This window comes from Labeo rohita, chromosome 22 (genome assembly GCF_022985175.1).
Source record: "Labeo rohita strain BAU-BD-2019 chromosome 22, IGBB_LRoh.1.0, whole genome shotgun sequence".
Classification (NCBI taxonomy): Eukaryota; Metazoa; Chordata; class Actinopteri; order Cypriniformes; family Cyprinidae; genus Labeo; species Labeo rohita.
Window position 1 is genome coordinate 28,894,080 of NC_066890.1, and position 27,704 is coordinate 28,921,783.

General features: G+C 34.3%; 1 protein-coding gene across 1 annotated transcript; it reads left to right on the top strand.

Moving 5' to 3' along the window:
* On the top strand, positions 1-26,336 carry atp8b3 (ATPase phospholipid transporting 8B3). Its single transcript, XM_051094443.1, is given in 29 exon segments — positions 1-334; positions 907-966; positions 2,410-2,501; positions 2,661-2,774; positions 4,853-4,951; positions 5,108-5,169; positions 5,316-5,388; positions 5,612-5,682; positions 8,255-8,346; positions 8,456-8,614; positions 8,733-8,821; positions 11,582-11,775; positions 11,864-12,038; positions 12,040-12,073; positions 12,152-12,174; positions 12,272-12,428; positions 14,707-14,895; positions 15,559-15,671; positions 16,921-17,085; positions 17,193-17,304; positions 17,394-17,469; positions 18,718-18,838; positions 20,791-20,977; positions 21,057-21,280; positions 21,427-21,510; positions 21,581-21,805; positions 21,894-22,032; positions 25,563-25,693; positions 25,797-26,336. Coding segments are annotated over 28 exon segments (3,462 nt in total). The 5' UTR covers positions 1-334; positions 907-941; the 3' UTR covers positions 26,034-26,336.
* Positions 26,337-27,704: the final 1,368 nt, after the last annotated feature.

A 27,704-nucleotide genomic window follows, 5' to 3' on the forward strand; every position in this document is an offset into this window, starting at 1 on the left:
GCTGCAATATCCAGTTCCAACCCCCTCCTTTACCTGGAGCGAATTTGCACAAATTCCCCAGCCGTGCAGTTTGAGGGAGGAGATCGGGAAAGGGAGGAGATATAGCAGGAGAGAATGGAGTTTGAGAGGAGTTTATCCTTAAACGCAACATCCAGAGATAAAGAGAAACGCGCGACAGGAACATGATTCACCAAATGCGCTAATATATCCATGAGACTAACCAAGACAGAGACAACCAGGAACTGTGATTTACCTGGATGAGACGCTGGGGAGAACAGCGTTGGAAAGTGAGCCCTTTGGGATCTGCTATCAAGCAACAAAACACAGCAAGCAGGTAAAGTGGTTTAGAGGTGAAACTCCCAAGTGTTCACAGTTTAGCACTTTGTTTTATTAATCAGACATGGAACTGAGTGTTACTGTGCTTCTTTTTCGGGATGGAATGTGTCGTTTCCAAGAACAGGAATAGGACAGGTGATGCTAATTTAGATGTTCCTCAGCGTTCACATGTTTTTGTTGATATTTCATTCTGTGATTTTTATGACGTCATCCAGAAAAAAACGCTGTGGTTTTATTTTGTTAATACACCAGGTACTGTTAAATATATATATATATATATATATATATATATATATTAACATATTCTTAATTTGTATTTATAAACAGCTATATATTTAATTAATATTATTAGTGTATTTTTTCTTTTTAAAATACAGTTAAATTATGTATTATAACACTTATATACTGTACGTTATAATATATAGACTAATCTGCTAGTTGTGAAAACTGTCACTGTGTATTTGTCCCAGGTGATCATGGTAACAGTAATGAATGACAGATTTTACGCAGGTGCAGTCTGGTCACTATCAACTGACCTCTGTTAATATGAGTTTCATCCTTCATTTCCAGAACATTTCCAGACTGTCTCTGTGAATTACTCCGTCATGGCTGATAACAAGACAGAAAGAGGTTTGTATGACTAACTAACTTTTATCTTTCAAGCAGCTTCAACATCATTTCATATGCAGTGATCCTGCTAGTCCAAACCAGATTGGATGAGGACAAGATATATGTGACCCAGGACCACAAAACCAGTCATAAAAGTCATTTTTTTTTTAAATTTAGATTTATACATCTTCTTAAATCTGAATAAATAAGCTTTCCATTGTATGGTTTGTTAGGATAGGACAATATTTGACTTATCTGAGGGTGCTAAAAAAAAAAGTAAAAAATTGAGAAAAATTGCCAGATGAAGTTCTTAGCAATGTGTTTTACTAATCAAAAATCAAGTTTGGATATATTTACAAATTTACAAAATATCTTCATGGAACATGATCTTTAGTTAATGTCCTTATGATTTTTGGCGTTAATTATAAATTAAAAATTAATTATAATCTGTTAATTTAATTTAAATAATATTTGTATGTTAATATATAATATAGTTCATATATATATATACATGCATATATACACACTTGAGATTTTTTTTTGTTTTATTAATTTAATATAAATTTGTATTTTTTTTATTTTAATTTGTATATAAATTCCTTGACATTTATTTTGTAAATTAATTATAATTTAATATTTAATTTTTATTTTAATATACATTTATATATATATATATATATATATATATATATATTTTGCAAACTAAGATTTAAAAATGTATATATGTATATTGTATGTATATAGAATTTTTCCTGAAATATCTTTTTCCTTGACATTTTTTAAATTAATTAAAATGTATTAATTGAATTAATTTAATTTAAATTGTACAGTTAATTTATATTTTGTGTGTATATATATATATATATATATATATATATTAGTATAGATTTTTTTAAATTTTTATATAATTTTTACTATTATGAAATGTAAAAAAAAAAAAAAAAGCCACAATTTATTCCACTTTTGAGTATTTGGACTAAGTGTCATTAAAATATGATGATATAGTGTCTATAATCTATAATGCTAAAGTAATTACAGTAGGAATATCAGTATGAAAACCGCTTTTCAGAAAATTACAAAGCCAGAAAATTATTTATTGAATGTTTTTCAAAATACTCACTTTTTACAGTAAAGCATATGTAATTAGGGCATTAAACGTGCATTATTAATTATCATTTATTTAATCTAATAAACTTATTTCTTCATGAAGAAATTTTTCATTTTATTTTTTTATTTTGTAATACATTCATTTGTGAAGTTTTCCATCTCAAGGCTGAAGATGAACTAGGTCTGGGTGTCTGTTAGTGCTGACAGACTAAGAAAATAAAAGTAATTTTTCAGCCACACTTATGTTGGTTGGGTTTGTCTTTTATGTTAAAACGTGGGCTCAGAATTTCCATTAGTGATTCATGATTAATTTCTAACTCTGAAAGTTAGATATGATGTTCTATCATCTTTTCTCAGGAGTCAAATGGGAGGTTCGGGCCAACGACCGTCATTTTCATCAGTCCTGTCGCCGCAAATCTTTCCTGTGTTTCCGCTGGGGGCGTTATGCTGTACGTGAGATACGTTTTTAATTCCTATCGGCTGGGGAGAAGTAGTTATGGAAGCATTAAACAACATTCGATACCTTTGGGCTGCCAAGCATATGTTGATGTTTCCAGTACCCAGTTTTATTCATTGTTTGACGCTTTCCTAATGGGTTTTGTTTCCAGGACAACATGGTGCGGAGTTACAAATACACTCCTCTGACCTTTCTGCCCCTTAACCTGTATGAACAGTTCCATCGAGCAGCAAATCTTTTCTTCCTACTTATTGTGGTCTTGCAGGTTTGTGGGTTTTATTTCCAATTTCTGTGACAGGAAGATTCACGCTGCTAATTCGCATTTAAATGCCAAACCCAGTTATTTGACTAGAACATTTTTCCTATGAATACTGAGCTCAAGTGGCCACCTTGAACTCGTGATGACTGAAACATGCACTTTTGCAAATAGTGAGTCAAAAACACCTGCTGTTTGAAAAAGACTTTTCCTTAGGCATGGCTAAAAAATGGCAAACACCCTTTGTTAGAATAAATTAGATAAATGGGAAATCATAAAAACATCACTTAAATTGTATAGGGTAAATATTTGAGTTTCGATTCATAAATCTTGAAGTACCTCTTTTAATATTGGCAAGGATATGCTTTATCCTTGACCTCATTTGAGTCTGTTTTGAAATTGACATGGTGAATTCACTCCATAGTACTCCCCCTGTATAATCTGCTCATATTGTGTTATGTCCTCATATTTTTGTTTACAAGTATGCAAATGCTTGTAGGCTACAACGTATGTTTTCTAAAGATTTTTGGTAACACTTTACAGTAAGGTTCACTAGTTAGTTCACGTTAGTTAACATGCAATGAGAATTAACATTTTTATTTATTATTCTTAGTTAATGTTTCTTTCAGCATTTACTAATGCATTATTAAAATCACAAGTTGTGTTTGTTAACATTAGTTAATGCACTGTACGACTGTATTTTTATTAATTAACATTAACGAAGAATAATAAATGTATTGTTCATTGTTCGTTCATGTTAGTTAATACATAAACTAATGTCAACAAATGACACATTATTGTAAAGTGTTACCAGATTTTTGTAAGCCATGTGATCGTCTATAAAAAAAAATGACCCACACTTCTTTCATGGGAAATGGTGCATAATGTTAAATATTCTATATTTATTTTACATTATTGTTTTACTTTGTTTTAAAGTTGTCAAACAATTTACCCCATATTTTTTGGGTGATTTCTAACGTAATATAAATAATAATTACAATTTATTATTTATAAATAATTTATTTAATAATAAATAATTTATTAAATAATTTGTTTAATTAATGAATATATTTTAATATAGATATAATAAATGACATAAATATAATAATTGTAAATAATAAAACAATAGTAATCAATATAAAATAAAATGAATGTGTGCATGTGTTCATTTTAGATTTAATATAAAAATAAAAGGTATATGTAAATGTTTATATTAAGTTAATAATATATACAAATTACAAATTGCTAATATACAAATTTTAACTATGTACATATATTGTATGTATTATTAATAAATAATATCATATATATAATTTTATAAATAAAAATATTTAATAAAGAATTAATGTGTATATATAAATTTATTGATTAAATGATTAATAATATATGCAAATTAAAAATTTGAATATATATATATATATATATATATATATATATATATATAAATTTGTTATTAGATAATATGAAGTAAATATGTATATTTATCTAATAATTATATATTATAACATATTATAAAACTATATATATAATATAAAATATATTATATACTTATTTTAGAAATCTATATAGTAAATAACATAAATAATTATATACTTTTAAAAGTAATTAATAATAATAATAATAATAATAATAATAAAGTATAGTTTTTAGCATGTGTAGATTTTGTATGTTTTTGTGTGTATATGGTAAGTGTAAGTTTGTGTGGTGTGTGTGTGTGTGTAATTTGTTATTATATACATAATTAAATACATTTATTAAAAGTGTAGGTTTCATAATATAGGTCACTATTTTTTTGTATGTTTGTGTGTATTTTGTAAGTGTATGTATATTTGTGTGTGTGTGTATATATTTATATTTATATTTTTATATATATATATATATATATATATATATATATATATATATATATATATATATATATATATATATATATATGTATGTATATGTATACATGCATACGCACACACAATATATATACAATATTCAGTACTTAAATTTTTTTTTTTTTTTTTTTTTTTTTTTTTTTTTGATGTAGCTGTAAATTTATGCTGTTTTGTGCATTTTTGTACTTTTGGTTTCATTTACAGTGTGTTCCTATGATTGCTACCATCCCTTGGTACAGCACGATGCTTCCTTTGCTGTTTGTTCTGCTTGTGCGTGGGTGTAAAGATCTGGCCACAGACTTGGTGAGTCTATCATATTTGTCATGCTATCAACCGATACTTTTAAACTACTTTCACTTACAGTTGCTGTTTGAAGATCAGCCACATCTCAGTTTTTGGCCATTTTTCCCTCACTCCCACATCTATCCGTCACGCTCCCTCCGCTCCCACGCCTCTTAGGGCCGACGACGCAGTGACGCGCAAATTAACCGGCGCCCATGTGACATTCTCACTCCTGAGGGGTAAGTAATGCTGTCAGGGGCCTGGAGATGGTTGAAACCCAAGCTCAGGAACAAAACAAACACTAATCATCATCAAAACCCAAATTTAGATTTACAGAGAATCTCTCACTTAAAAAGTCTTCCTCTCTTAAATATCTCCCTTACAGCTTTAAAACCGTTAAGTGGAAAGACGTACGTGTTGGTGACATTCTCCAGATTCACAAGGACCAGGTCATTCCTGTAAGTGTGTATCTGTGTTTCTAACCAAGCTATAATAACAAAAAATGTGTTTGAACACACTTAAATATGAATTTCATTGCATTAGATACAAATATTAAACTTTTTGGTCTAATCTTTGGTGACTTTCAGTGGATCTATGATGTTATTTCCCCTCTTCAGATAAACTATAAACAAGTTTAACTAATGCTGACAGCACTAAAGTTTCTTTTTTTGTTTATCCCAGGCAGATCTGCTCCTCCTTTGCAGCACTGAGCCACACAGCCTTTGCTACGTAGAAACGGCAGATATCGATGGGTAAGAGCATCTCCCTCTGGACACACACCAGAACAGAGCTAAAAGTTAACTGCTAAACCACAGAATAATAGCCTCTACTAGGGTTTTACATTAAAAAACAGCTTGTTGTTTCACTTAGATTGGTTAGTTATTTTTTTAACAGTTAGCTGAATATATGTATTAAAAGGACAGTTCACCCAAAAATGAAAATTACCCTATGATTTACTCACCCTCAAGCTATCCTAGGTGTATATGATTATCTTCTTTCAGATGCATACAATCGGCATTATATTAAAAAATGTCCTGGCTCTTCCAAGCTTTATAATGGCAGTGAATGGGTGTTGAGATTTTGAAGTCCAATAAAGTGCATCCATCCATCATGAAAAGTACTCCACACAGCTCCAGGGGGTTAATAAAGGCCTTCTGAAGCGAATCGATGTGTTTGTGCAAGAAAAATATTATATTATATATTATATTATCCATATTTTATAAACCGCAAGGTGTAGCATAAGCTTCGGTGAAAATATGCTATAATATGCTATCTAGCAAACCTTTGAGAAACCTTGCAAGTAAACAAAACTTTGTTTTTCCTCTTGGCTTATATCAAAATCCTCCAACATTTTTCTTTACAAATCCTCGTTTTGTACTTCTAATTCATGGTCGCTGTTTTGTTTTGCTCTCTCCACTGCGCTTTCACGTTTGTCACTGTGTTCGCCTGTGTCCCACTTGAGCTCCTAAATTAAAAAAATTAGGAGCACAGTCAAAATTTTAGGAGCACCTTCTAATCAGTAATCTAAAAATCTGATCAAAAATTAGCCTTCCCATTACGAGGTGATGTTTAACTCCTTAAAGTGATATACAGGGGAATTTTGTACCTCAAAATTCCTCTGAATAAAAGCTTACAATAAGAATAAGTTACCAATTAAATGAAATCAGTATTAACAAAATTAATTTGTACTACACAAGTGGCACAGGAGAGCACAAAAAGTGGCTTGTAGGCATATTTTCATGTTTAATGAGGCTCAGAAGTGGCATGAGTGCAATCAAATTCATAAATTCATGTTGAGATTCGTGTTTTAAATATAAACTTTTGAATATAGAAATATTAAATGATTTAAATAACTGAAAAGATACTTAAAAAATGAAACCAAAACTGCCAGTAGGTGGCGGCAAGTCACTGATTTAATTACTGAATCATTCATTCATTTGATTCGTTCAAACGGCTGATTCATTCAGGAATAAAGCAAGTGCATGTCTTTATGAATGGGAAATTGAATCGATTTGTAGATTTGTTTAAAAATGCACTTTCATTCATAAACGACTTGCTTCAAACTATTTTTGACAAAGAAACAGACCAAAATCAAACAATAGTGTTATAATCAGACAATGTAAGTCACTTAATATTAACTTGTTTATTTAACTGTTGGATTAAATCAATATCTCATTCACAAAATCCCTTAAAAATCATTAAAAGCTGTCACTCATCTTAGTTCATTGTGATCTTACAAAGTTCCATTTTAATCAACAAAGCTCCTACACTGCACAGTTAATCTCTTATTTACATTTTCTCTACACTTTGTTTATGAATGGATCTGTGAGATATGTCTGTGATACATTACTCAACATTGCAAAAACGCATAGAAACTTTTGAAGCTCCCCTCAGCGCAAACACAAATATGCTGATCGGGTCAGTCACACTGGTGCTCCTAAATATTTTTTCATAGTCGCACACAGTAGTTTTCGCAAAATAGTCACAGTGTAGAGCCCTGAATATTACACAAATAAATTGATTTATTTTTATTAACCCCGGGAGCCGTGTGGAGCATTTTTTTTTTTTTATAATGGATGGATGCACTTTAATGGACTTCAAAATCTCAACACCCATTCACTGTCATTACAAAGCTTGGAAGAGCCAGGGCTTTTTTTTTTTTTTTTTTTTTTTTTTTTTTTTAAAACATAACATAACCCTGTATTCTTCTGAAAGAAGAAAGTCATATACACCTGATGGCTTGAGGGTGAGTAAATCATGGGGTAATTTTAATTTTGGGGTAAACTTTCCCTTTAAGTAATGATAACGGACTAGTAAGTTTTACAAAATCAATATGGACCTAAATTAAATATATCTGTTACTTACTTAGTGAAGAAGAGCAGAGAAATATCCTTAACCAAACAGAGCTGGTCAAACGTACAGGTTCTTTTAAATTAAAAAATTGGAAAAGGCCTAATTGGTAGGAAACCAGTTAAAATTTAACTTTACTTTTAAAGATATTTATAAGAAAGAAATTTACCTGTTGAAAGTGTGTTGACAGTCTATGTAGTCAGATAGCTGAGCCCCAGAGAATCAATAATGATAGTTAGAATTCAAAAACAAAAAAGCGGGAAAAAAGAACTCTAACCTAGGTTCTAACATAAAGAACAGTTTAAGCATAAAAGGGTTCTTCAGACTAATATGGTTCTGAATAGAACTGTTAATATGTTAATAGAACTGTTAATAGTGTGATGAAACATACACACCATGTTGTGGAAAATTAGCTTCAGTGCTGAAGTAGCACGTTTACATTGTACTTACACTGTATTATTCTGCTGTTTGCAGAGAAACCAACTTGAAGTTTCGTCAGGCTCTTAGTGTAACTCATGCTGAGCTGAATGGAGACTCAGTTAAGCAAAACCTGGCAGCTTTTGACGGTTTGTATAGCCTTGCAAACATTGGAGTCATTCATTTGTAGTGACTAAAAGATAAGCTTTCTATTCATTTCTCGGAGTCTTTCTCTCTCTCGCTCTCTTTTTACCTCAGGTATTGTGTGGTGTGAAGAACCAAATGGTAATTTGCATTCCTTCAAAGGTGAGTTACATTGGAAAGAAGAGCGCCACCTTCTGGACACAGACCACCTGCTCCTCAGGGGGACTGTGCTGCAAAATACAGACAAAGCATATGGACTAGTCATATACACAGGTAAATAACATCTGTGCTGTTTGTAGCCTAAATGCTAACAGTTCTGTGTAGACGCATTGTTTCAAATGGCCTTGGAAAGGCTGATGAAAAATAAAATGTTTTTCTTTGACCATGACAGGAGCGGATAGTAAAATCCTGCAAAATTGTGGAAAACTGAAATTGAAGAAGACTCGAGTGGAAATACTACTAAACAAAACTGTGTTGGTGGTAAGTGAGAGGAAGAAACCCTATAACTTTGCAACAACTATTATCTATTATAACAAAAAATGGACATGAATAGCATAAATAAGTGTATTGAGTATGTGCAATCACTCCTTGACCTTCTTGACTTTTTATTGTTTAATAATTAAAAACTCATTTTAATTACCAAAAATATTCCTTTTTCTAGTTTAGGCTAATTTTGTGATTTATTTATTATTTTTTATATATATATATATATATATATATATATATACACATACATACATACATACATACATATATATATATATATATATATATATATATATATATATATATATATATATATATATATATATATATATATATATATATATATATATATATATGTATGTATGTATGTATGTATATGTTTGTGTGTATTATTTTATTGTATATGTATATTATTTATTGTATATGTTTGTATTATTACTTTATTTAATTCTTTATTTAGAAGTGATTTTATTTAAAAAAGATGTATTTATACGTAATACTTTTTGCTTATATATTTTTATTTTTAAATGTATATGTTTTTGTTTTTATGGATTTTTATTTGATCAATTTTGCTTAAATGTTACTTAATGTTTATTGGTAAGGAAAAAAAAATGAAAAAATCATAAGCAAATATATAATTAGTTAGTGACATTTGATTAATTGTAGTAAAAAAAAAACAAAACATTTTTATATTTTCTCAAGGGATAATACTATAAAAATGGATATATTTTAGAGTAGTCAATGTGCAGCTCGTATAGCAGTGTATATTTACTGCCCCCTAAAAATAACTGAACATACAGCCATTACTGTCAAAACAGCTGGCAACAAAAGTGAGTACACCCTTAGTGAACTTGTCAAAACTGTGTCCAAAGTGTCAATATTTTGTGTTAGCACCATTGTTATCTAGCACTGCCTTAATCATTCTGGGCATGGAATTCACCAGAGCTGCACAGGTTGTTGCTGGGATCATCTTCAGATCCTCTATAATGACATCATGGAGCTGTTGGATGTTAGACACGTGGTGCTTCTCCACCTTCTGCTCGAGGATGCCCCATAAGTGCTCAGTAGGGTTCGGGTCAGGTTACCTTTACCTGCACCTTCCAGAGCAAGGCAATTGTCACCTTGGTGGTGTGTTTGGGGTCATTATCATGTTGGAAAACTGCCATTCGGCCCAGTTTCTGAAGGGAAGGCATCATGTTCTGTACAGTACATAATGGAATCCATGTTTCCCTCAATAACCCGCAGCTCCCCAGTACTAGGAGCACTCATGCAGCCCCAGACCATGATGCTACCACCACCATGCTTGACTGCAGGAGAGACACAGTTTTCTTGGTACTCCTCACCAGGGCATCACCACACATGCTGGACACCATCTGAGCCAAACAAGTTTATCTTAGTCTTATCGGACCATAGGACATGGTTCCAGTAATTCATGCTGTTGGACCGGTTGTCTTCAGCAAACTGTTTGCAGGCTTTCTTGTAAGCCAGCTTCAGAAGAGGCTTCCTTCCTGGATGACGCCAATGCAAACCGACTTGTTGCAGTGTGCAGCATCTGAGCACTAACAAGCTGACTATCTTCTGCAACCTCTAAAGCAATGCTGGCAGCACTCACGCATCTGTTTTTTAAAAGCAATGCTCTGCACCTGCACCTGATGAATGGAACCCGTCTTGGAAAACCTCTGTATGACCCTGGCCACAGTACTGTAACTCAGTTTTAGGTTGTTACTGAACCTCTTACAATTCTAATTCTCAAATCTTCATAGAGTTTTTTGCCATGAGGTGCCTTGTTGAACATCCAGTGGTCAGTATGAGAGAATTGTACTCAAAGCACTAAATTTTAACTGCTCTAATACAAGATACACAACTTTGTATGGTCCTGTCAAGCAGACAAAAACATGAACATGATGAATAGAACATGTGGCTTTGCATGGTTGAATGGTAGTGTGTACTCACTTTTGTTGCCAGCTATTTTGACAGTAATGGTTGTATGAGTTATTTTCAGGGGACAGTAAATGTACACTGCTATACAAGCTGCACACTGACTACTCTAAAATATATCCGAGTTTCATTTCTGTAGTATTGTCCCTTGAGAAGATACTAAAATGATTGCTGAAATGTAAAGGGGTTTACTCACTTTTGTGAGATACTATATATGTATTATTTAAATTATATTATTAATATTATTTAATAAAAATGATTATTATATTATTATTATACTTTATATTTTTAATTTTTGTTTATAGATTTTTATTTTTAAATGTATACGTTTTTATTTTATAGATTTTTATTTGATCAATTTATGTTTATTGGCAGGGGAAAATGAAATAGATATATCCCAGATTTTAGTAAAAAAAAAAAAAAAAAAAAAGAAAAAAAAACGACATATTTTATACATCATCTTAGTATATGGCAGTATTTAATATTTTGTTTGACCTCCTGAGGTTTACGCACCAAAATATATATTTTTTTATTTTTTTTTAATACCTCATTTTACTGACTATTTGTTGAAAAAGACAGTGGGAAATAATAATAATAATAATTATTATTATTATTATTATTTAACAATTGTTTCTTTTTTTAATAACTGCAATAATAATAATTATTATCAGTAGTAGCAAACAAACTTTATTATTTTATTTATTTAATATTTTCTGTATGTAACTTTTTATGTGTTAACCCGCTTGTCTTTATGAATATTCCTATGAATCTGCCTGAAAATGCTCATTATCTATCTCACTATTTATCATGTTTCAGATTCTGCTGTCCATGCTGACAGCGGCTCTCCTATTGGCTGTGGGCGCTGGGCTTTTCGAACACAGGGTTTCCCCTCAGTACGAGGTTGTCTCTGTCTTGCAGCGTGATTCGTCTCCTGCCTACCTGGGCTTCATCACCTTCTGGGGCTACATCATTTTGCTTAGTCCCTCTATGCCCATGTCTCTCTATATAACGTAACACCAGCTCTCCATTATGCCTTTTTAACAGTTACGTTATGTTATCTTTTAATATTTCACTCACTGCTTCATTGTCTCATTGCAGATTTGAAGTAATCCACATGGTGCACTGTCTCCTGATTGGCTGGGATATTGAAATGTACTGGGAGGACAATAACAGCCCCGCTCAGGCTCGTACAACCACCCTAAATGAGGAATTGGGTCAGGTGGGCCACCTGCTTAGTGACAAGACTGGCACTCTCACGCAAAACCGGCTTCTTTTTTCGTCAGTGCTTCATCGCTGGACACATTTACGGTCTGTTAATTTCTTTGAGGCTCTTTTAAGCCTTCTTTGTTTTATAATGTGACTAATGACAGGTGTCTGTTTGTTCAGGTGACATGTCAAAGGAAATCAAGGTAAGAATTAATTATTTTATTTAATCCCGTTTTGCTGTACTGACCTTGTCAAGGTGGATATTTCACATTTTGATTTTTTTGATTTTTTTTTTAAAAGCCATTAGACTTAAGTTGGAACCGGTTTTCCTGTGGCGGATTGAAGTTTTCTGACCAGCGGTTGGTGAACAAGCTGCGTGAACGAAGCAGCCCTGAGTGTCAAGAGTTCTTCACGGCTCTGGCCCTTTGCCACACTGTCATGAGCGAGTGGAGGGATGGTTAGTAGAAATGCTATTTATTCAACCATTATCATCATTTATTACATTATTGTAATTGCTAGGAGGTTAGGAAGGGGAATGATAAAAATATAGCTGCCAAATGTAATTACAGGGCTGTAAATGATAGACTTTACAGCTTGACCACCAGGGGGCCCCAGAGATTTTTGGACCCTCAGGACACTGGTCCCAATGTAAAAGCATCACACATTTAGTGTCATTTTGAAAATAATTGGTTTTTGACAGTGCAGTTTTACAAGTTGTCAGCAAAAAAACACACTATCATTCAAAGGTTATGGGTCAGGAGAGTAATTAAAGTGACAGTTCACCACTAAATAAACTGTCATTAATTTACTCAGCCTTATTGTACCCTAACCCATAAGACCTTCGTTAATCTTCAGAACACAAATTAAGATATTTTTGATGAAATCTGAGAGCTTTCTGACCCTGCATACACAGCAACGCAACGGACACATTCAAGACCCAGAAAGGTAGAAAAGAAGTCTCTTGTGTTCACCAAGGCTGCATTTATTTGAGGACAAAATACAGTAAAAGCAGTAGTAAAACATGTTAAAATATAATTTATTCCTCTGATAATTAAGCTGAATATTTAGTGCCACATGATCCTTCGGAAATCATTCTAATATGTTGTTTTGCTGCTCAAGAAACCTCAAGCTTTTGAACAGTAGTGTAAGTGCAACTTTCAAAGCTTCTCACACTACCAAGAGCTTAAAAGACTGTAAGAACTTCCTTTTTGACCCAAGCTAGGAAAAAAAATTAGAAGGAAAATATAGCTGCAAGCAGCGATTACTAGGGTTCAAGCTCTTTAAAGCATTTAAGCACATATGAAAAAAGACATTACAGAACCAGAATTAGCTTTATTCGCCAGGTGTGTGCAAACAAACAAGGAATTTGTTGTGGTTTTTTTAAGGTGCTCCTGGTACGTACATGCATACATGCATACATATCTGACATGAGAACAGAAAAACATTTAAATAAAGACTTACAATAAATACAGGTAATTTGCCATAGAAATAAGATGTTTTTTAACATTTATGACTGCTATAGCGGCAGCTGTGGTCTGATCTCCCTAAAACGGTGCATGCTTGTTTAGAATCACCTGTCGCATATGCTTCACCAAGTTTTGTGACGTTTTGAGTTTTCGTTTAGGCTGTATAAGCTTTTGGGTATATTTGGACAGACCCCGTTTCTAAATGACATTTGAAAAAGTTATTGACCTAGAGAGTAAAGAGGGTTTTTGCAGTGGTTTTATCGAGATTCAGCTAAAAACCTAGGACTAGTTCGCAAAAGTTTTTCACATGTTCTCAATCAATCGGTTTGATGGACAGCAGTGGTTCTGGAGGCAGAGTTGTTCAGAACGAGAAGATCTATTGTATGATAAGAATATTGTGCATATGTATGCAATATACAATCATTAACGTCCTTGAAAAAAAGCATTATTGTCCCCCAGTGGTCGATTTCTTTCAAATTTCTCACAGATTTTAGGGCCGAATGTCAAACAGGCCCACCAAGTTTAGTTCCGATCAACCTCCGTTAAAGTTGTCTAATAGGTGCTGAATGTTTTTTGAGATATGCAAATGTCCTTATAGATGCATGTGGCATTTTGGAACAAGACTGTGCATACTGATTTTCACATTGATGGGACAAACGGTTGTGTAGTTATGGCCGTTTTTACTTTTTACATTTTTTTTATTTTCCCCTCTTGTAACGCCACCAAGTGGCCAGGCTCCACAACCTTTTTTCATGTGACCTCAGATTCAGTTCTTATATATACGTAGTGAGTTTGGTAAAGATATATCATTTCGTTAAAAAGTTATAGTCATTTTAGTAAAGGCAGCCATTATTATTTTATATTTGCCAAAATACCTGAAAATTTTGACAGCCGAATCTGATGTGTTTTGTCTGGCGTGAGTCAAGGATTCCAAAGACACAACACACTTAAGGCTGCGACAAACGGTTAAAGAGGTTACGGGCAATTTTTTTTACGTTTGATCACTGTAGCACCCCCATGAGGCCAATTGGGGCGAGCCTTGGTGACATTGTAGACTGTGGAGATTGCTGATCCTTGGTCACATTTATTACAATAGGGCTTCAGCGCTACGTGCTTGATCCCCTAAATAAGGAGGACAAAAACAATAGTTAGCTACACATTTGATGCTTTACCTCGAATGGATGGCAGGTGGAATATTTCACCTTAAAATGGAGACCAGGCAAAACCAAATATTTTATATTGTGTTTTTTTTTTTTTTTTAAAATATAGGTTTACCCCATTACCAGGCTGCCTCTCCGGATGAGGAAGCTCTGGTGTGTGCAGCGCGAGAGCTCGGCTGGGTGTTTCTCTCCCGCACACGAGAAACACTCACCATCAGTGAGATGGGCCTCACACGAAACTATCAGCTCCTGGCCATCCTAGACTTCTCCAGCAAGAGGAGACGCATGTCAGTGCTGGGTGAGTTTCATTAGCTGTTCCTAAAGGGAGAGTTCACTCAAACATGAAAATTCTGTCATTAATTACTCTCATGTTGCTCCAAACCCATAAGACCGTTGTTCATCCTCAGAACACAAATTAAGATATTTTTGATGAAATACGAGAGCTTTCTGACACTGCATAGACAATAATGCAACTGATACATTCAAGGCCCAGAAAGGTAGTAAGAACATCATTAAAATAGTCCATGTGACATCAGTGGTTCAACCGTAATGTTATGAAGTTTGAGAATACTTTTTGTGCGCAATGAAAACAAAAATAATGACTTTATTCATCAATTTCTTCTTTTACGTGTCAGTCTTCGATACGCGTTCAAGAGAGCACCACAGTGCGCTCTCACAAAAAGTATTCTCGTAGCTTCATAACATTATGGTTAAACCACTGATGTCATATGGGCTATTTTAATGATGTCCTTACTACCTTTCCGGGCCTTGAACGTGTCAGTTGTGTTGCTGTCTATGCAGGGTCAGAAAGCTCTTGGATTTCATCAAAAATATCATAATTTGTGTTCTGAAGATGAACAAAGGCCTTGCGGGTTTGGAACGACAAGAGAGTGAGTAATTAATGACAGAAATTTCATTTTTGGGTGAACTATCCCTTTAACATTTGGGTTAATGTATGCAGTGCGGGACCCTGGAGGACAGTTAAAGCTGTACTGCAAAGGTGCAGATATTGTCATTTTAGAGAGGCTTCAGAAGGACTGGCCACTTCAGGAGAGCACTGAGAGAGCTCTAGAGGTAAGGTGACTTAAAAGGCCTGTTGTTTGTTATAATCATCCTAAAATGTCAAAGTCTGTCATTTAGAACGTTCTCACACAATTGCGTTCCAAAACATCATTTGCCTTAAAATGCAAGATAACATGACACAGTTTGCTATTGTGTTTCATCTGTGCACTATAAGGCGCAAGTCATTTATTGTGTAGGAAAAAGAGCAACAAGCATCCTTGTTGCAGCAACATAAATTTTTAATTGTTAAAGGCATAGTTCACCCAAAAAATTAAAATGACCCCATAATTTACTTGCCCTCAAGCCATCCTGTGTATGCCTTAATTCTTTCAGACGAATACAATCGGAGTTCTAATAAACAATGTCCTGGCTTTATAATGGCAGTGAAAAGGTGTTGAGATTTTGAAGTCCAATAAAGTGCATCCATTCATCATAAAAAGTACTCCACATGACGCATTTGTGTAAGAAAAATATCTATATTTACAACTTTATAAACCGTAATCTCTAGCTCACGAGAGAGTGGCGTTCCAGCGGATCATGAGAACCAAGTGTTTTTTTTTTACAGCAAAGGAAAACCAGTCTCCTCTTGGCTTTTATCGAAATCTTCCAACTTTATAAATCCTTGTTTTGTATTTCTAATTTGTGACCTTTGTTTTGCTGTCTTTTTTTTCATATTACGGTGTATGAAGTTTTAAATATTGATATTTTTCTTACACAAACGCATCATTTTGCTTCAGAAGACCTTTATTAACTGCCTGGAGCCATGTGGAGTACTTTTTATGATGGGTGGATGCACTTTTTGGACTTTAAAATCTCAACAGCCATTCACTACCATTATAAAGCTTAAGAGCCAGGACATTTTTTTCATACAACTCTGATTGTAATCGTCTGAAAGAAGAAAGTCATATAAACCTAGAATGGCTTAAGAGTGAGTAAATCCTGAGGTAATTTTCATATTTTGGTCAACTGTCCCTTTAAGCTACAATTTTTAGCAAACTATGCTTTTTCGCAAATGTTTTAAACAATATTCTAATTCTACGCAGTTAAATTCTCAGCCTTGGATGGAAACATGGTTAGTGATAGCCAATCAAAATCTATTTGACTACAAAGAGTTTGAGCATTTAAAGTGGCAGACGTTGTGTGGACGCTAATATAGTTATCTTTGTAATAATGGTTCTTGTTGTGGAGTGGACAACATGGTTGACTATGAGCTTATGTATGAGGTATTTGTTGATTTCTTTAATGTGCGTGCATTTGGCAGCTGTTTGCTCAGAGCTGTCTGAGGACTCTGTGTGTGGCAGTGCGCTTGGTTCCTGAAGCCCTGTGGACAGAGTGGAGCCGTGCTCTCAGTCAGGCAGGCACATCAACGGGTAACCAGGAGACAGCGCTTGAAGAGATATATAATCAAATGGAAAAAGACTTAACGGTACTCAAAGGGAGTTGTTATGAAACACTAATTGTCTCTGGAGACAACTTTAGGCATATTACCAAATGCATATAGCATTCTGTTATGAAACAATCCTGTTTGTGTAGCTGTTGGGCGTGACTGCCATCGAGGATCGTCTCCAGGAGGGTGTCCCTGAGACCATCTCCACCCTGCGGAGGGCAGGAGTGAAAGTGTGGGTGCTGACGGGAGACAAAACAGGTGCTGTTTCGGCATACGTATAAGTTGGTTTCAAGAACCTAAAGCAGTAAATTTAAAAAAAATTGTTGCTTTCTACTTATTTCCAACAGAAACGGCTGTGAATGTGGGATATGCGTGCAAACTGATGGATCCAGACACGACTCTGATTCAAGGGGAGGAGCTTAGGTCAGAAAACAATCTAAGCTTATTCTAATCAGCTGTTACTGTGACAAACTACCACACATTTTCTAGATACTCATACTGTGTCTGAAATCACATATTCTCTGAGCAGGTATTTCTTTTGAATAAGTAATTACTTTGCAGCCATTTTATGTTTTATGAATACTGTGGATTCAGACATGCTACTCTTTTCACACACCATTTTTTTGCCCACTATATAGTAAGGAAGTATGGGATTTTGGATGCAGCCTTAAAGGATTAGTTCACTTCCAGAACAAAAATCTGCAGATAATGTACTCACCCCCTTGTCATCCAAAATGTTCATGTCTTTCCTTCTTCAGTCGTAAAGAAATTGTTTTTTGAGGAAAACATTTCAGGATTTCTCTCCATGTAATGGACTTCTATGGTGCCCTCAATTTGAATTTCCAAAGTGCAGTTTAAATGCAGCTTTAAAGGGCTCTAAACAATCCCAGTCGAGGAAGAAAGGGCTTGTATAGCGAAATGATTGTTTTTTGTTGTTGTTTTTTACTTTTTAACCTCAAACGCTTGTCTTGTCTTGCTCTGTGTGAAATGAACTCTGTTCTTTTCTGGTCATGACAGTTAGGGTATGTCTAAAAACTCCCATCTCATTTTGTGCACCAACTTCAAAATCATCCTACATCGCTGCAGAAGTACCAACCCAGAGTTTACAAAGTGAACATGCAAAGAAGATCAAACACCATTAACAAAAAAATAAAAAAGATAAAACAGTGATGTAGGACGATTTTGAAGTTGGCTGAGAAAATGGCAACGGGAGTTTTTAGATGTACCCTAACTGCCATGTCTGGGGTAAAAAAAACAGTACACACAAAGCTAGACAAGATGAGCTTTTGAGGTTAAAAAGTATAGAAACTGTAATAACCGATTGTTTCGCTTGATAAGACCCTTCTTCCTCGGCTGGGATCGTTTAGAGCCCTTTGAAGCTGCATTTAAACTGCATTTTGGAAGTTCAAATTTGGGGGCACAAGGACATGATTCTCCTGCTTGTTTCTCCTGTTTCTATTATTGTCGTATCACGCTGGATAGCCACACCCACAGTGACATTTCATTGGTCGATGATCCTGTCCATATACTGTAGCTGTCTGTTTTAAATGTTTGTGATTTTGTGAGAACAGAAAAACTGCTTGATGCTGGAAATTTTTTGCATCGCACCTGTTATACAGATACACATTCACATGTAATAAAACGCAAAATGACTGTTGTCAACATCTCCAGGCAGCTTCTAGAGTCTCCTTCTCCAGATGTTCATGTCATGTCTAAAGAGCTGGAGGTTTGGATCACAGACAGGACAGCAGTGAAGAGCAAAGCAGCACTAGTCATTTCGGGTCCTGAACTGGTGAGCATCTAAAGACAAATGTTTATGTTTTTAGATCTGATAATTTACTCACCTCCATGACATCTAAGATGTTCATCTCTTCCTTTCTTCAGTCGCAAAGAAATTCATTTTTTTTTAGGAAAAAATTACACGATTTTTTTCTCCTTACCATGGACCTCAATGGTGGCCAAAAGGTTGAAGGTCCAAATTGCAGTTTCAATGCAGCTTCAAAAGGCTCTACATGATCCCAGCCAATGAATAAGGGTCTTATCTAGTGAAACAATAAGTCATTTTCATTAAGTAATAAAAATGTATATACTTTTTAACCACAAATGCTTGTCTTGGACTAGCTCGACTTCACGCGTTACATAATCAAGCTGGAAAGGTCACACATGACGAAGGCGGAAGTACTGACACAGTATTTACAAAGCGAACACGCAAAGAAAGTCAAACACCTTTTACAAAAAAGGTAAAACAACAATTTTGGTTTTGAAGTTGGAGGAGAAAATAAGATGGAGTTTTTTTTCCCTACCGTACATTTTTGGTCTAGAGTACATGGATGAAGAACTAACTGTCCATGATCTTTCCAACATGATTATGTAATGCATGAAGTCGAGCTAGTGCAAGACAAGCATTTGTGGTTAAAAACTATATAAATTTTTTTTTTTTTTTTTTTTTTTTTTTTTTTTTTTTTTTTTTTTTTAGAAAATGGGCAATCGTTTTGCTAGATAAGATCCTTATTCCTTGGCTGGGATCACGTAGAGCCCTTTGAACCTGAATTAAAACTGTAATTTGGACTTTCAGCTCGTTGGCCACCATTGCAGTCCACTAAATGGAGAAAAATCCTTGAATGTTTTCCTCAAAAACCTTAATTTTTTTTCGAATAAAGAAAGAAACATCAGAAACACATCAACATCTTAGAAGACATGGGGCTGAGTAAATTAGAATGATATCTGAAGGATCATGTGACACTGAAGATTAAAGCAATTATGCTGAAAATTCAGCTTTGCATCACTTGAATAAATTACATTTTGAAATATATTAAAATACAAAACAGTTATTTTAACTTGTAATAATATTTCATGATATACACTACCAGTCAAAGGTTTTTGAACAGTAAGATTTTTAAAGAAGTTATTTGTGCTCACCAAGCCTGCATTTATTTGATCCAAAATACAGCAAAAACAGTACAATTTTAAAATATTTTTACTATTTAAAATAATGTAATTTATTCCTGTGATTTTTAGCATCATTACCCCAGTCACATGATCCTTCAGAAATTATAATATTCTGATTTGCTGCTCAAAAAATGTATTATTATTATTATTATTATTATTATTATTATTGTTATTATTATTATGTTAAGAACAGCTGAGTTTCTTTGATGAATAGAAAATTCAGAAGAAAAGAATTTATCTGAAATATAAATATTTTGTAATATTAGAAATGTCTTTAACATCACTTTAGATCAATTTAAAGTATCTTTGCTAAGTAAAACTGTTCATTTCTATCATTTCTTTTCCAAAAAAAAGATACTGACTGCAAGCTTTTGAATGGTATAGTGTATAATGTTACAAAAGCTTTTTATTTCAGATAAATGCTGATCTTTGGGATCTTTCTATTCATCAAAGAATCCTGAAACAAATTTACTCAACTGTTTTAAATATTGATCGCCATATCAGCATATTAGAATGATTTCTGAAGGATCATGTGACACTGAAGACTGGAGTAATGATGCTGAAAATTCAGCTTTGATCACAGGAATAGATTACATTTTAAAATATTCAAATAAAAAACAGTTATTTTAAATGGCAAAAATATCAAAAATTTTTGCTCTCTTGCTGTATTTCAAATCAAATAAATGCAGGCTTGGTGAGCAGAAGAGACTTAAAAACAGTTAAAATCTTACTGTTCAAAAACTTTTGACTGGTAGTGTACCTAATGTGTTACTATTTATTTTTTGTACATTACAGGCAGAACTGACCAAAACGCCAGAATGGGGAGCGAGGTTTGTTGCTCTGTCCGATCAGTGCCAGTCTGTATTGTGTTGTCGTGTGACACCGGCGCAAAAGGCAGAAGTGGTCGAGATGGTCAGGAAGCATTCGACTTCGATTACAATGGCGATAGGCGATGGCGCCAATGATGTCAACATGATCAAGAGTAAGAAACTCAACTACTTAAATGCATTATCTGTTAGTTCACACATTGCTAATCAACTAAACTCTTGTTTTTTCACCAGCGGCACATATCGGCGTTGGTCTCTGTGGCGTGGAGGGTGGTCAGGCGGTGCAGAATGCAGATTTCGCTCTGGCACAGTTCAGCTTCCTTCGCAGGCTGCTGCTAGTACACGGCCACTGGTCATACTACCGCATCTGCATCCTCCTGCGCTATTTCCTCTATAAAACCACCGCGTTTGCTCTGGTGCACATTTGGTATAGTTTCTACAATGGCTTCAGTGCCCAGGTTAGAGCAACTAGGTCACTTCATCCACTTTACACCCCAACCACACCGCAGAGATACGTTTGAGATTAAAACAACACTCAGTATAGTTTCTTTAATAATAAATGACATGAGCAGCTTATTTTGGTGTGTTTTTCTATCTTTTCCAGCCTATGTATGAGAGCTGGTTTATTAGCCTCTACACAACACTGTACACATCAATACCTATACAGTGTATGGGTATGTTTGAACAGGTAAGATAAATACAGCCCAGATCTAACAGCTTATTGGTTCATCTGGAAGTCTAACTGTTTACATTAATAGGATGTGAGCGCCAAGAGTTGTCTTTCCTGGCCAGAGATCTACTCAGTTGGACAGAAGAAGCAGCTTTTCAATCCTTTAGTTTTGGCCATGACACTTCTCTACTCGTTCTACACCTCCATCATCTTGTTCTTCATCCCTATGGGAATATTGCAGTACTCCGCGCTCGATTATCAGACTTTAGCTATAACGATTGAAACATCTGTAGTGCTCACCACCACTGTTGAGGTAAGCAGATGGCATCAACAAGGGCCACAATCAAATTTAATAAAAGTGTAATGAAGTTAATGTATTTGTTTCTGTCTGTTGGTTTTAGGTTATTCTTCATACAAAATTCTGGACCAAGTTCAGCGTTGCAGCAGTGATTTTTAGTTTGGTGGCATTCTTTCTGTCCACGCTGGCTCTACATGGCGCTCGCCTCTTCACTGCCTCACCTAAAGACTACTTTTTCCTGGGTATTCATGTTTGCAGATTAATCAGTGTTCATGTAAATCACATTTCCCTAAAAGAAGAGAAAAACGCATTTCCATTTTTATAGAAAATGCACTTGCAAAGAGCAATTTTAGGTGATCGTTTTATTTATCTTTGTTATTTTTAAATAATATTTTTATGATTGCATTTATTTCCATGACTAATCCAATTATTTAATATCCACAAGTTTCCGGGGGCGCTACTGTAAAAAAAGAACGTGGGTACAACTTCCGATGAGGCGGCGGATGTAGTATACCAATGGAATTTTATGTGCTAATTGGCGAAGAGGCTAAGTGTTTTTTTAGACCATTGTTTACTTTACATTGTTTACTTTAGACCATTGTTTACTCTTACATGTTCTTATGGACAACATGCTTTTCGAATTTGGTTCCCACATCATTAGCAAGTTTGGATCGCTAAATCTTGAATGACTGTCAACTAGTGAAATGACATTTGAACGGAGACATCAGAGCTTGTGTTAAAGGGAATGCCAGATAAAGCCTCGAATCCAGGTTGTTAACGTAGAAATCCCTTTCGTAGAAGCCTCACTTTCTGTCCAGTCATGTGCGCGATTCACTTTGTGTGTACATTTTCGACCCCCAGATCTTACTTTGCCAGTACATTTTCATATGGGACATATTTAATAATTACATTTTTAAATACCCAGTCATACAAGTAATATGAAGAATACAAATTATTTCAGGAAAATGAATGTGTACATTATTCTTCTATTACGTCATATTGATATTCGTACTGGCATTTAATGGCACTATTCAATGAGTAAATTAATTTGGATCGGATGGAAATTGTGGTGAATGCTGCTTCCGACGGAGCTTTGTAGGTTTTTGGCTGCGTTATTTTTTTTTTTACTAACCACCAGATCGCGCTTTTTTCGACACTCTGGAACTTTAAATCTTTTCCCGAAACAGTCAGAGGAAAGTCTCGGTGCTTCACGAGGCTTCATTTGCCCGTCACTCCTGTCAACTGTTGAATGAATGAGTGTCAGTCCCGATTGTTTACTTTGAACCGGAAGATGCTCCCACTTTTGACGCAAGGCCTCATGGGGCGTAGGAAACTTGTGGATAACTTTTTTTTTTTTTGGGTACATAAAGGCCACGTTCAAACAGCAGCAGAATACGGTTGTCAATACCGTATTTGAGTCCTTAATACAGTTACGTTCACACAGAGTACGGTTAATTACGGGTTTGACAACCGTATTCTATAACCGAACTCACACCCGTAAATTTTCAGGACTCACAACCGCATTCTTGAAACGCGTTGTGTGAACGGAACAGGACTGAACAACTAGTTGTCTGTCACGTCAATCAGTGCGAGAGAGTCACTCTGCCGCACAAACGCACATCAGCTGTGTGCTGCGTGCTTTAATTTGTGGTTTCGGTAACTTACAGTGACGAAAAAATAAGATGTGTGTCATCTGAAAGTTTTATATCCAGTCTCCACCGGAGCCGCTCCCTCACGTCAGTTTTGCCGCCTTCGCGCGGCTCAAATGCTCCGCTCTCCACTCAAATTTAAAAGCTGCTGTCGGTTAATGATGACTTGATGGATGAACTCGCGGCTTGATTGGATTTATGTCGTGTCAGAAACCGGTAATACTTTCAGTTTTACGGACGTCGCCATCTTTGATATTGCTTTGGTCTGTGTTGCTATAGATACTTGTAAGGAATACAAGCCTGACTCCTGTTGCACGTTCATACACAGATTTAGGGACTTTAAGCAGCAGCCACGGATGGAACGGCAACGGCATTCCGACGTCATATTGCGCGTTCACGACTTTAACTGCCACTTCTTGACGTTCTACTCAACCGTCTACTACGGGAGAACAGCTGGTTTGCCGTAGTCTTTACAGTGTCACAGATTAGTAGATAAATGTTGCATTTTATAGTATATACCACTGTAATTCCATCAGTATACGATTCTACCATTAGTCTATCATTTAATCTGTGTTTATATGTTTTAAACTTAGGCCAATTTTAACAATATATTCATTTGTACAAAGATATGTCTGTTGTTGGCAACAGCACCTAGTTGCTCAATGATTTTTACGTTCTTGGCTACGGCGGGGTTACAGCCTACTTCCGGTCATCGTAGCCGTTCCTTTGGAAGCTGTTGCTTAAAGTCCATACTATTCGAAAAGCGACTGTAAGCTGCTGTGTGAGATTTCGAGACTCACACCTGTAAGTAAATGCCGTTGTCAATCCCAAAACGTGTGAACGTTGCCAATATTATAGATTTTAAAAATAATTAAGTGAATTTTTATTTTTATTAACAGAGAATGGATATAACACATTTGAACCTTTTTACAATTATATGAGTTTGTCAAAGTAGTGTTATAGATTAAAAAAAAAAATGCTGAATGTCATAGATTTTTTTTTTTTTTCCCCAGAATGGAGAACACTGGATATATATATAAAAAAATGCATTTTAATCTTATTTATAATTATATTAGTTTTTCAAAGTAAAATTTGTAATTATATTTGTTTTTTTTTTATCATTTAAACTTGTAAATATTTTTATAATTTAGAATGAATGTGTATTAGAAAAAAATTAAAATTAACCTTATTTATCATTCATCATGTATTTGTTTTCGAAACCGTATTTGAAAATGTATTTGATTTTGAAAATTATTTATTTCAAAATAATTGTATAGATTTAGATGTATATATTTATTTCGCTCTCTCTTTCTCTCTCTCTGACTCTTTCTCTATATATAATAGAACGGATAATATATGAATATAATAAAATGCATTTTAATCTTATAATTATATTAGTTGTTTTTTTTTTTAAGTAATGTATAGATTTAAAAAATTATTTGAACCAATTAAATATTTTACAACTGAGAGTAAATATTTATAATTATATTATATTTGATTTTAAATGTCATAGACTTTCAAAAATAATTGCATTTTTACTGACTAAAATAATTTTAACTGATTTAATATTTTACAACTGAAAATTAATGAATAGAAGAAAAATGAATGTTTCTTTATTTATATTATTATTTTTTTAAGTAATTTAAATAGGTAAATATTTGTATAATTCAGAGTTTTAGAAAAATGTAAAATAAACCTTATTTATCATTCATCATAATTGTTTTTCAAAATGTTTCAAAACTATAGATTTATATATTTATAGTTTTGTTTTTTGTTTTTTTATATATATATATATATATATATATATATATATATATATATATATATATATATATATATAAAATATATAATTTTATAATGTACATTATATAATATAAAATTCACCTGGGACTTTTAAAATCCTTTATTTTTCTGTTTTGCATGAGCATGTGAACCTTTCATGTTTTCAGGATCTGAGTTTTTGAGATGGCTGTATTTATACAGACCACCAGGAGGCAGTGTTAACAGACTGTTTAATAAGCTGTAAAATATAAGAATGCAGAAAGTCTTTGTATGGGATTGCAAGCAGATTTCCTTAATGTTAAAACACTATTAATTATCTGCAAATTATCTTACATTTTCAGGAGCATCACCAAATGCTTACAGCACCCCTGAGGTTTGGCTGACCATATGTGTGACCACCTGTATTGCTGTCCTTCCCTCAATAACCATACGAGCCCTGGGTGTTGTGCTAACTAACCCCAACAAACATAAGGTTGCTTCTTACTTTCTTCAAATCCTTTCGTCCCACTTACCATATAAAGCATGTTATTGTGTTATTGTTTGTGCTCACCTTATTTTTTGTTCCACACATGCAGATCCACAGCTCGAATGAACCCGTTGAGCTTAGGTCATGGTTTCAGAGAGGTACCCTTCAGCGCCGATCATCATATGCGGTGTCCCAAGGGAAAGGTTTTGGAAAATTAATCACCACAGGAGTCGGGCTTCCCTCTTCAGCGCCCCCACAGGATGGGAGAGTTAAGGCAGATAGTCTGAAGAAAGAATCTCCACAAGGTTCACGTATAGAAATGAATACTGGTGATGTGGCATGCTAACATCTTCAGTGTGATTTTATCACACACTGAAAATGTAAGAAGCAAATATTGAAACCAAAAGTCTGTGGTCCAAAATCGCAGAGTTTTTGGTGCTTTTCCAAAATGAAGACCCAGAATTAGAATAATCTAATTTATAGTGACCATTTTGCCAATAATAAACCTTAAAATGGAAAAAAATTGTAAAACCATACTTGTCTTTGTGAGCAGTTGACTGGATAAATCCCATCTTCTTTAGTTTTGTAATATTAGGTCTTTTAAATATAACTATGTTTTTGTACAAAAACATTTTACAAATAAATTTATTTAATAGAAAAATTTTTTTTTTTTTCTCTTTATTGCTGCAGTAAAATCCAGTCTAGATAAATAAACCGACGATAGCGTGAAAATGTTCAACAATGGTTTTATTTTATTTCAAAACACGCAATTTACCCATATTACCTTTTTTAGTTTTTTTTTTTTTCTGTAACAGTTATTACTCCAATTTGTCTCCTTCTTGCACTGAATGAAAAGTGCTCCACAGGCTCTCTGGCTCCCCCTGTAGGACAGGAGGAGGAACGAGGCTCTTCATAATAACATGCCCTTTCACTTTTAACAGCTGCCTGAGAACAAGTTTGTGTGTGAATGTGAAGCTTCGATGGGATATTAAAACCTAGAAATCTTGTGCAGAAGATTTTAAATGCGGACAGGTGTGTTTTCGTACTAGGTCTTCACATTGAAATTGAGAATCCTTGCACCTGTCAAGCATAGTCAGCCAGGGTTTAGCCATCTAAACAGCTTCAGAAACACACACTGATTGGTTTTTTTTGGATTGTCTTTACCCTAGGATCAATCTTTGGCTTGGATAGATGTGCTCTTAGGAGAGTTTATGTGCATGTCCTTGTTTTCATTTCGAGCTTTTTACTTTGCGCACACTCTTCTCTACATAGTGTTTCAGTATAAAATAATCTGGGCTAATTTGCGACACTGCTAGATTCCCTGCTTAAAAAACACTTACACCAGCTAAAGGTGGCTTGCTGGTCTTAGCTAGGTTAGCTTATCATCTAGTTGGTCTCTTACATGTCTACACCAGATACGAGTGGCACAGTAGCAGTAAGGCCCTTTTTACACTAGTGCATTTTCGTATTAAAATGACGTTTTAAAATGAAAACTATCCTTCGTTTTCAATGGATTTCAGAAACGATCTCCGTCTACACTACACAACTGAAAATGCATGTCACATGACCAATCAGGCTGCATACGTAATCAAGGATGTCTTATTTGAGAGAAGTAACCATAATAAAATTGACTGTTATTCGTTGGGGTGTAAAAATACTTTTAAAAATTTTTTTTTTGGCAATTTAACAGTTACTTTTCTTAAATGAGCCTCCGAAATAGGATGCAACAAATGAGCATGATGTTATTGTTTACACAGTTGTCAAGGACACACAGAGCATATGTGGGCAGCCACGCCATCGTTTTCGAAAGTGTCCGTTTTGGTCCGTTTACACTGAAACGCAACCTGTAGTTTTCAATCTAAAATGGAAATGCAACCCCTGAGTTTTCAAACTAAATCGGGGTCTGCAGCATTTTTGAAAGTCTCCGTTTTTGTTCCGTTTACACTGAAACACGACTCTGGAGTTTTCAAACTAAAACGGGGTCTGCTCCATTTTCGAAAGTCTAAGTTTGTCTGTT